Raw genomic sequence first — 11,461 nt, 5'->3', positions numbered from 1 at the left:
AAATAAAATAAAAATATTATTAAGAAAATATTTTTTTAATCCAAAAGTAAAAAATATATATTAAAAAATACTTTCTTAATCATGTAGTAAAATAAAAAATTGTAAAAAAATATTCTTTTATAATTTTTTATTTTACTTCATGATTAAGAAAATATTTTTTAATAATATTATATTTTTTTAAAAAAAATTTAAAATAGTCATATTACAGCCCCCGTTGGGGGCTCCCGTTGAGCTTAACATGTACTTTTTTATGTGTAAATTTTTAATTTATTTTTTATATAGATTTTTTTACACTTATAAATATTTTTAAAAAATAAAATAAATTTAAAATATCATTAAAAAACACTTCCTTAATAAGAAAGTTAAAAAAAAATCATTAAAAAACATTTCCTTAATCAGAAAGTAAAAAAAAAAAAATCATTAAAAAACACTTCCTTAATCAGAAAGTAAAAAAAAAAAATTATTAAAAAACACTTCCTTAATCAGAAAGTAAAAAACAAATCATTAAAAAACACTTCCTTAATCAGAAAGTAAAAAGAAAAATACTTTCTTAATCAAAAAATAAAATACAAATCATTAAATATTAATTTTTATTCTACTTCATAATTAAGAAAATATTTTTAAATAATATTATAATTTTTATTTTATTTTTTAAAATATTTAAAATTATTAAAAATATCTATATAAAAATAAATTTAAAAAATATATATAAAAAAATGCTACATGCCCCAGCGGAGCTCCCAGCGGGGCATGTAGCATTTTCCTAAAACTAATGACTTGACTTCTTGGTGTGCGTGTTAGCTGGCTTTATGTAACCAGGGTTAGTCTACTGCTCCGGTCTCCCCAACTTCGCGACGACCCCAAGTCTTCTCTTCACTGTCCGTCTACCTCCTACTTTGCTTCTCCATTTTTCAGTCCCAACACACACAGATTCACCAACTAGACCGACACGCTCTGATCTAGCTTCTGCTTGTCCATCTTTGTCGCTTGGCGTAAGTTCTTCGATAGAGGTTCCGAGGCGCTGAGGCAGAGTAGTAAATGGGCGAGCTTGCATTGTTTTCGTTATGTTACTAAGGGAGACTTTTGGTCAAGAAGCCATAGTCGAAGCCAAAGATTAGAAGTAAACAAAGTGACCAAAAATGTGGAGATCAGTGGTGGAGGTCATTCCGGATAGGCTCAAGAAGACATGGGAGAGGCAGAATATCAGGGGAGTTGTTCTTTTAAGCCTTTTACTGCAAACCATTTTGATTTTGGGTGCTCCGTTTAGAAAACGAACAGGAAAAAAGTGGGTCATCCTGCTCATCTGGTTATCTTACTTGTTTGCCGACTGGGCTGCCAGCTTTGCTGTCGGACTCATCTCCAACAGTCAAAACTCCAAGCCTGGTGAGAACAGTGACCTTCTTGCATTTTGGGCACCGTTCTTGCTGTTACATCTTGGTGGCCCGGACACCATAACTGCTTTTGCCCTTGAGGATAATGAGCTCTGGCTTAGGCACTTCCTTAGCCTAGTATTTCAGGTTGTCGCCACGGTTTATGTCTTCCTGCAAACACTTCCCGACAACAACCTATGGCTCGCGACTCTCCTCATGTTCTTCGCAGGCATAATCAAGTATGCTGAACGGACCCGTTCTCTGTATCTTGCAAGCTTGGGTAGGTTCCGAGAATCTATGCTTAAGGAACCAGATCCTGGGCCCAACTACGCGAAGCTCATGGAGGAATACTCTTCAAAGAAAGACGCCGGACTTCCTACAGAGATAGACTTGACAGCAGAGCCTGATAAAGAATCAAAGGTTGCCTTTTTTACTGTGAAAGAGGACAGGCTAAATGATTTTGAAGTTGTGGAATATGCTTACCATTTCTTCAAAATCTTTAAGGGACTCATTGTTGATCTCATCTTTAGCTTCCGTGAGCGCAATGAGAGCCGAGCATTTTTCCAGGCTAGAACTTCAGAAGATGCGCTTAGAGTGATAGAGGTTGAACTCAACTTCATCTATGAAGTTCTTTATACGAAGGTGGTTGTGGTGCATGATGTAAAAGGATACTTCTTCCGTGTTCTATCCTCTACTTCAATTTGGGTGGCCCTAGGGCTCTTTATTTCATTAGACAAGCCTCGCCTCAGGAAGTTTGATATTGGAGTTACCTACACACTGTTGATCGGTGCCTTGTGCTTGGAGTTACTGGCTCTATACATGCTTATTTTCTCGGATTGGACTATAGCTTCTCTCAAGAAGACCAGGAATTTTCCAATTGTTGGGACCATCTTCAAAATATATCTCAAAATTAAGAGTTCAAGGTGGGCTGAATGCAAGGAAGGTTCTGATACTATATTTTCAAAGCTGGCCACACCAATTATACTTCGTAGGTGGTCTGAATCCGTGTCAGGATTCAACTTGATAACATATTGCCTCAAGGAACGTCCAAAAACGTTCCATGAAGTCAAAGTTGAGTCCTGGTTTGGCATTACTAAGTGGATTGGTTATTTGAAAATTATATGGGAATATTGCTGGAAAAAAGTCGTTGATCATTTAGGTGCTAAGGATTTTCTCGATGAGTTGAAATATGTTGCGAGCAAGCCCTTCAAAAAAAACCTATGGCAATTTATCTTTTCGGAGCTGCTCCAGAAATCTAAAGATGCAGATGATGCAGAAAGTACAAGGAGAATATGTTCAGCTAGAGGTGCTTATGTTCTTGAAGAATATGGAAAGGTGGACATAGATAAAAAATTAATAGCAGAGTACATTGAAAACGTTAATTTTGATGAGAGCCTTCTGCTTTGGCATATTGCTACTGAACTTTGCTATGAAAAAGAAGTAAACAAAGGTGATCATCCAGCAAAACAAGGAGGCATAATTCATTCAGTGAGAAGATGGATCCATTGGCTTTGGCACAATGCTAAAGAAATCTCATGTTGTGTGAAAAAAGTAGGTGATGATGCAGCAAAAGGAAGCAAAACTGATGGTTCAGTGAAAATGGATGGCAATGCTAATGATTCAGCAGGAACAGCAACCAGTACTGCTGATGATTTAACAACAGCTGATGATCATCGTGAATTCAGCAAGCTCCTTTCAGATTATATGCTATATCTTCTAGTGATGCAACCTACTATGATGTCTGCTGTGGCAGGTATTGGGGAAATAAGATTTCGTGATACATGTGCTGAGGCAGAAAAATTCTTTAGCAGAAGGGGACTAAGACCAACCCAGGAATATAGTGCTTGTGAAAACCTCCTCGATGTGAATACAGATGTTAAACCTATTCATGTGAAGGGTGATAGAAGCAAATCTGTTCTGTTTGATGCATGTATGCTGTCCAAAGAACTGCAAAAATTGGGGGAAAAGGAGAAATGGGTGATAATGAGTAAAGTTTGGGTGGAAATGTTGTCATATGCATCAAGTCATTGCAGACCATTCACGCATGCTCAGCAAGTTAGTAAAGGTGGACAGCTTATTACCCTAGTTTGGTTACTGATGGCTCATTTTGGGCTTGGAGAACAGTTCCAAATCAATGAGGGTCATGCTAGGGCAAAGTTGATTGTGGGTAAGTAGTTCAATCCATGTTGTATCGATCTTGTCTTTACTTCGTTGTGCTTTTTCATTTTTATATCTTGAAAAGTGTTACAGGGGATGATGGGGTATGTTTTATGGGAGAGAAGTGTTATATCTATGCATAGAACTTATAAATTGATGTGGCTTGATCTAAAATATTAGATCTATTTTAAAATAAAAAGAACTTTACAATCTGATGTGTGGTGGCAAGTCATCTTAGTTTGTAAGATCACTTTCCTTAAATCTCTGTATAGACTAAGCATTTCTCTTTTAGTAACTTTTGATTTGTAAACACGAAGTTCTCGCCTTTACAGATTTTTTCATCATGCATTTTGCCGCTACACTAGGTCTCTAGTAAGGCGACATTTTCATTTCTAGCGGCGATTACAAGTACATGTTCATTTTGCCTTTAGAATTTCATTCCCAACTTGCTCTTAAAATTGGGGAACTTTTTTTGTTTTTGATAAGGGGGTCGGGGTTCAAAACCAGATTTTCCATTTGGAGAACCGGCTATATGCCATCAAGCACTTGGCCAAATTGGGAAACTTTTTGTTTGGAACTAAAAAAAAATGTATATTTTATTCTCTTAGTGGTAAAAAATAAATGTCTCTTTATGCATTTTTTTTATAAGAATTCTTCTACTTACAAGTTGGTGTAAGCTGGTGTGTATGACACAACGTTCCAAAGTGTTTATATAGCAATATTTGATCTCCAAGATTTAAAATTTAATTTTTTTTAATAAATTAATGCATTTCATGTCAATAAGGTGGAAAGTAACCCATTGGTTCAGTCAATCTCTTTGTAAATGCATAGGCATGAGTTGGTCACCCTAGAACTTCTATGTTGGTGGATTGGCTATGTCTTATAGATTTCTTTCTTTTTTTGTGCATTATTTAGTTTCAAACTACGATTTTGTTTTTGTTTTTTTTCCCTAATTTCACAAGTATGTCTCTTATTTAATAGGTATGTATCGACACGACGACGCGTGTTTCGTTTATCTATTTCGTGAGTCGGATAAACATAATTACAATATAAGAACTAAAATGATCGAAGTTGAAGATAAATTTATCAAATTTATTAAACAAGATGAATTATTTTGTTATTTGTACATTCAATATGATAAAATATTCGGTTGAGCATTGAAATGGCTATATCAGCCAAACCTTAAACACGTTGGCGAGAAGAAGAGATGGATGCAAGATAAGCAACAGCCATTCCAAGAAAAACTGCTAATGCTGCTATTGTCACCAACTTCTTCATGCTCATTTCCATCTTCCAAAGGAAACCCTCTTGGCCAAGCTGTTCCAATGCCTGCCTCAACAAAGGAACTTTCTTAGGCATTGTCAAGGAAAGAACACCACCAGAAAACTTTGCTTTTATCTTGTCTGTCTGATAACCCTTGGAAATATCGACTTCTTTAGAAAATCTTCTCCATGTATTCTCATCCTGTTCGGTTTCTCCGGTGAGTTTCAAGGTTTTCCCATGAACTGAAGCCTTCAGTTCTTTCCTTTTGAATCCTACAAAGTATCCCATGAGAGAAAAATCTTTATTTATTTTGGAAATCAGAAATTAAACAGTACCTTACAAAAGAAATACTTGGAATTTTAATTTTTTTTATCACAAAAACAACCTTTTTAAGATGAAAGATCTCGTCCCAAAAAATACTAATGTAAATTTTTTTTAAAAAAATCTAGGGTTTAAAGAATTTATAGATTTGATCCAATAATGCAAAACTAACTTTAAAAAACAATATGTTATTAGATAGCTGTATAAAAATCATGCAATAGTTATGTCTATATAATTCTTTACAAAATATACCTTGGAGATGGACTTCAAGAATGTCTCCTAAATCTTGTTTGATCTTCCCGTCTCTTGAATTATCTCGTTTGATCTTCTCGTTTCTTCGCCACTTGCAATAAGGTTCAAAATCAATGTAACAACGATTTAGGTTGCTACCTCTGTCGTTGTTGGCCATGGGATGCTGCATTTGAGACTTTTATTGAAGTTTTCACCCAATGACTAGTGTGTATATATATATGATCTTTCTTTTGAGAAGAGCATCCAAAAGGTTTGGTCTAGGCGGTCTGGTTTGCTTTTTTTAAGGTAAGAGAATCGATCTTTTTCTTGAGTTATTTGTTGTGCTTATTCTTTGAGGTCTTTTGGCAAACTCTGTTTTTTTTTTTTTTTTTAAACAGGATGTGAATACAGGTTAAACATATCCATGTGAAGGATGATAGAAAGCAAATCTGTACTGTTTGACGATGTATGCTGTCCAAAGAGCTGCAAAAATCGGAGAAAAAGGAGAAATGGGTGATAATGAGTAAAGTGTGAGTGAAAATGTTGTCATATCCATCGGCAAGTTAGTAAAGGTTCACCCAAGTTTGGTTACTGAATTTTCAAGGGAGAGGAGAGACGGTCATGTCATATATCTATGCAGAGATAACGTAAAAATGAATTTATAAATGAATATATAAAATATTAAATTTATTTTAAAATAAAAAAATCTTTATAATATGTTATTTTATATCAAGACATATGGCCTCTTTATTTTTAAAAATAAGATAAAGTAAGTTGAGATAAAAATTAAAAGTTAAATAAAATATTATTAAATTTATATATTTTTAATATTATTTTTATTTTAAAATTAAAAAATTAAATAAAATTTAATTTTATATGAGAATTTAAAAAAATTATAATAATAAAATAAGATAATATGAGAATAATTATGAAAACAAACTAAACTTTAACATTTATCTTTTAGTAAGTAATGATGATACAATTAAGAATAAAAAATAATATTTTTTGTACCGTTTAGGTAGTTTATATGGGGAGTTATTATTCGTGAGAAAAAATAAAAGATTGTAATAGTTATGCGAAAATTACTGTTTCTGTTATCTTCTTGAGGATTTGAAACTAGTGTATATGCTTTTAAGGCCACGTCACAGTGGTTTATAGAGATAAGATGAGTTGATATTAAAATTAAAAAGTTAAATAAAATATTGTTAGAATATATTTTTTAATATTATTTTTATTTTAGAATTTAAAAAATTTAATTGTGTATTTTATTTTATATTGAAAGTTGAGAAAGTTGTAATGATTAAATAAGATGCGATGAGATGAGATGTTTTTTTAAAACAAACAAAACCCTTTTGTAGTCTGATTTGTAAACATGGAATTTTTGCCTTAACAGATATTTTCATAATTTTTAATTTTGTGGCTACAATAGGTTTCTAGTAAGGCGACATTCTCATTTCTAGCGGCGATACAAGTACATGTTCTGATGTTCATTTTGCTTTTGGAATTTCATTCCCAACTTGCTCTTAAACCGTTTTTTCGGATTTTGCTTAATTAATAAAATTTTGGGGTAAAATATACAAACTACCGCTTAATTTGCAATCCTCCTAAACTACAATTACTCCTCAATCAATCAAAAGATTATAATGTATCCCTCCATAAAAATGTCATAAACTCCTAACCGTTCACTCAAGTGATAAAAGCATTGGTCTTGGTAGTATGCTCGCTTCAAAATCTAAGGTTCGAATCTCACTAGGTGCAAACAATCTCTAGGGATCATCGGATTAAGAGATTTTTCTCTTAAATTACTCGATGTGCACTCACGAGAAACTCCTTATCGAAAGTTTGTGCAACCTCAAGATTAGTCAAGATATTGTTTCAAGACTCCCAATGCCAACAAAAAAAATGCCATAAATGCCTTTTGATAAAAATTAAAAATATTAAAAATGGTGAGTTTTTTGTTTGAAACTTAAAAACATAAAAATGTATATTTTATCTTATCAGGGTTAACAAAAAAATAAATGTCTTTTTAAGGGGAAAGGGGATATTGCAATTTCTTAATAGTTTGAGGGGGTGATTGCCATAATTGATAATTTGAAGTGTAAACAAAAAAATCTCCAACTTTCCAAATTGCTGGTGTATATGACATCTTTCCAAATTGCTTATATAGTAATATTTGATCTGCAAAATTTAAAAATTTAAATTTCTCTTGCAAGTTAAATTATCATGTTATTGATTTAAGAAAAATGATATTTGTAATTGTGAAATGCGCAAGTGTCACACAATCCTTTTGAAAAAAGTGAGTAAAAATATGCCTCACATGAAAAGAAATTAATTTTTTAATAGTAAATCTCACTCTTTTTCAAAATAATTACACGACGCTTGCACACTTCACAACTGTATATAGCATTACTCATGATTTAAGAGGTTTATCCTTGACATTGATTTGTGAATAGAGTTTTTTACTTTGTTAGAATACATCAATTTGCAAATAGAGTAAAAAACAGTTGTGGAGGAAGATTGCGTCTCCTTTGGATTTGTCGATCGCCATGGGCACCCTATAGATTTGCAGGTTGGTCGCTCCCTTTGCAAATGTATAGGCTTCAGTTGACCACCCTAAGACCTCAGATGAGATGAATTGAAATTAAAGTTAAAAGTTGAGTAAAATATTATTAGTGTTAACGTCGTGTTTTGCACACATTTGAGTCAAGTTTCGATAACTCAAATCTTCAGAAATGGACTTGCAAAAGATGTTAAAGAGTGAAACTAGGAGATGGTGGCCTTGGGACGCAGAGCCTCCGATGCCAAAGTTAGTAAGCATTCTTGAAAGTTTGTAAATAAGTAAAGGAGTCTAAAGATTAGAGAGAGATATTCTTGTACCTGGGATCTGCTATTTATACTGTAAGCCTTGGGGGATAAATCATGTTTGCCCCTATGGAGTTTGCATCCTTCGTACTGTTCCCTATGTCAAAGTCATTTGATGCGGCGTGGTTTTACGACGGCTTCATTAATGTGACGTGTAACCTGGGTAGTGGTTCTATTAATACGGCGTGATTCTCCGATCTCTTTCTCCCAGACCGTATCCTTGGTGGTCCTTTTATGTCTTTCATATCAGAAGATCAAGAGTTCTCTGCACTTTATGCCTATTATGCGAGTGAATACTTGAGAGCTGGACACTAATCGATGGGCCTTCAGATCGACGAGTCACATTTCCTGTAGCACCATCCCTCCTACAGGTTACGTCTAGATGACAGGCCTTCCCATGGGCCACGTCGAAGACTGTTTGTCATGGGCTCGGCCTTTAGTCTTAATTCATTTATCTATCATTCACAGGCTCACTGGGCTTAGTAGGAGGAAAATCTCCTTACAATTAGAATATATATTTTTAATATTATTTTTGTTTTGAGATTTGAAAATGTTGTAATGATTAGATGAAATGAGTTAAGATGAGTTGTAAAAAAAAAACGAGACCTAAAACTCTGACAATGGTGGATTGGCCACACCTTATAAATCTCTTGTTTAATTTGTGGAATTTTAAGTTTCAAACTCCTTTTTAATTTTTATCCAATTTTATAAGTATATTTCTTATTTAATACATATGTGTCGACATCTATTATTGCCAATGCAGCATTTTTATAATGGCATGCATGACACATATTGAAGTAAATTTAAAATTAGAGGACAAGAACCAACCAATTCAAATATAAAACCACATGGAACAAATTTAGCAAATTTATTAAACAAGATGATGAATTATTATGATTATTATTATTATTTCAATGTGATATTCCCAGCTTGAGCATTGAAATGGCTCAATCAACCAAGCCTTAACAAGAAAGATACCCAACAGTCATCCCAAGAAAGACTGCTGCTGTGATTTTCACCAACTTCTCCTGCATTTCCATTTCCATCGTGCAAAGGAAACCCTCTGGGCCAAGCTGTTTCAATGCCTGCCTCCACAAAGGAACTTTCTTAAGCATTGTCAAGGAAAGAACACCAAGATTAAAACTTAATTTTATGTTGTCTGTCTGATAATCCTTGGAAATATCGATTTCTTTAGAAAATCTTCTGATCAATGTATACTCATCCGGTTCCATTTCTCCGGTGAGTTTCAAGGTATTCCCATCAATGTAAGCCTTCAGTTGTTCCCTTTTGAATCCTACAAAGTATCACATGAGAGAGAAAATCTTTATAAATTAAACACCTTACAAAAGTAATGATCCACATCCACATGAATGCATGCAATAGATGTAGTTTATTTTTACTTGCAACATTACTCTACCCCTACCTTGTAGTAATCATTGAGCTGACTTCAATTATTTACTAAGGAAAATGCTATCTATACTTATTTATATAACCATATGTGCTGATGTGCTAATTACTGAATATAGTGAAAATTTTAAAATTTGAAATTTGAAATTCAAATTAAAACAAAAATATGGATAAAATAAGACTATCATTCAATACGTATAATATTATGCGTGCATGTATCACTACTCCTTTACCAATGATTCATCTAGATGAGACATCTTGTCCAAAAAAAATGTTGTGTTGTAGTAGTATATAAGGTCTATAGTGTAAGGTAGGGTAATAATGTAATAGTTTATAACATTTTACTTCTAAATTTATATGGTAACTTCAAAAGATTTAAAAAGGATCTTAAAAAAAATCAAAGATTTCGACAACATTTGGAAATTGGTATCCAGTCCAAAGCGTGCTTTTGCGCTTGCTCGCCAAAGCATGAATCGATCTAGATGTAACATCAACTACAACAGTTGAGGCACGATAAGCAAATTCTCCCGACATTGGATCAAGATACTAAACTTCAAAGACTTGGTTCTATTAAATACTAATATAAATTTGAAAATATCAAGGGTTTAAAGAATTTATAGATTTGATCCAATACAAAACTAACTTCAAAAAATAATATGTTATTAGATAGCTCATGTATAAAAATCTTGCAATAGACTATAGTTGTGTTTGTATCATTCTTTACAAATATACCTTGGAGATGGATCTCAAGAATGTCTCCTAACTCTCGTTTGATCTTCCCGTCTTTTGAGTTTTCTTGTTTGATCTTCTCGCCTCTTCGCCATTTGCAATAAGGCTCAAAATCAATGTAACCGCTGTTTAGGTCGCTACATCCATCATTGTTTGCCATGAGATGTTGCCTTCTCTTTTCTTCAAGACTTTTAGTGCATAAATTTATGGAAGTCTTTACTCAATGAATAGTGTGTGTGTGTATATATATATATATAGACGAGCATCCAAAAGGTTTGGTCTAGGAGGTCTTGTTTGCCTTTTTTTAAGGTAAAAGAATCGATCTTTTTCTTGGCTCATTTCCTTGAGCTTTTTGCTGTGCTTATTCTTTAAGGTCTTTAGGCACTCTCTCTATCTTTTACTGTGGATGATCTCTTGCTTTGGCAATGGAATTTGTTCACGAATTTCTTGTTATATAAGGGCACAACAACTAAGCGATTGGCACGTGGAAAACAACAGAGGTTTCCTAATCAGAAGAGGAATACAAAGGAATCTGGTATTTCCTTCAAAATCTAAAAATAAACAAAAAATAAACACCTCCATATATCTTTCCACCATAAATCATCAGAGCTTCTCTCGGATCACATTCTCCCTTGTAATTTGCAGGATACCTAAAATAATCAGATGATAATCGTCCTGCATGTTGGGTGTTAACTCAGCCCCACATAGTATGGGCCCATGGGCATGTGACTTTAGAAGGAGGACAGAGGCCGAGCACAAAGGCAAGGAATTGGGGCAAGGAATCTAGGGTCATTCGCCAGGGTGGGAGGTCTATGACTATCATTATCCTAAGAAGGGAGCTAGGGCAAGGCACCTATATCAAATACAGCTGCGTTTGAATGTTAAATTGAGTTAAGTTGAGATGATAAAATATTGTTAAAATATTATTTTTTAATATTATTATTATTTTAAGATTTAAAAAAATTGAATTGTTTATTATATTTTGTATTGAAATTTTAAAAAGTTATAATGATGAGTTGGGATTGATTTAGAAACCAAACGAAGCTTATTGGAGGGAACTTTGTTTTGCCAAAATATAGTCGTCTAGCCAATACCCACACGATACCATACCAGGTATTGGT

At 33.6% G+C, this 11,461-nt stretch overlaps 3 protein-coding genes across 3 annotated transcripts; 1 reads left to right on the top strand and 2 right to left on the bottom strand.

The window, feature by feature from the left end:
* The first annotated feature begins 789 nt into the window (after positions 1-789).
* Positions 790-3,831, top strand: LOC118344718. The gene has a single exon (XM_035685943.1). It carries the CDS (start codon positions 1,140-1,142, stop codon positions 3,543-3,545), a length of 2,406 nt encoding a protein of 801 aa, XP_035541836.1. The 5' UTR covers positions 790-1,139; the 3' UTR covers positions 3,546-3,831.
* Positions 3,832-4,583: 752 nt separating this feature from the next.
* LOC108990395 (inactive protein RESTRICTED TEV MOVEMENT 2) lies at positions 4,584-5,529 on the bottom strand. Its single transcript, XM_018964344.2, has 2 exons — positions 5,364-5,529; positions 4,584-5,062 (listed from the first exon to the last, which is right to left on the bottom strand). Exons 1-2 carry the CDS (start codon positions 5,518-5,520, stop codon positions 4,710-4,712), a joined length of 510 nt encoding a protein of 169 aa, XP_018819889.1. The 5' UTR covers positions 5,521-5,529; the 3' UTR covers positions 4,584-4,709.
* Positions 5,530-9,062: 3,533 nt separating this feature from the next.
* On the bottom strand, positions 9,063-10,569 carry LOC118343681. The gene is made up of 2 exons (XM_018964347.2): positions 10,344-10,569; positions 9,063-9,498 (listed from the first exon to the last, which is right to left on the bottom strand). The coding sequence occupies exons 1-2, from the start codon at positions 10,498-10,500 to the stop codon at positions 9,167-9,169; spliced, it is 489 nt and encodes a 162-aa protein (XP_018819892.1). The 5' UTR covers positions 10,501-10,569; the 3' UTR covers positions 9,063-9,166.
* Between the last annotated feature and the right edge of the window lie 892 nt (positions 10,570-11,461).

The sequence above is a fragment of the Juglans regia genome, chromosome 15 (genome assembly GCF_001411555.2).
Source record: "Juglans regia cultivar Chandler chromosome 15, Walnut 2.0, whole genome shotgun sequence".
NCBI lineage: Eukaryota > Viridiplantae > Streptophyta > Magnoliopsida > Fagales > Juglandaceae > Juglans > Juglans regia.
The sequence above is the reverse complement of the archived record's forward strand: the minus strand, read 5'-3'. Positions and strand labels throughout refer to the sequence as shown.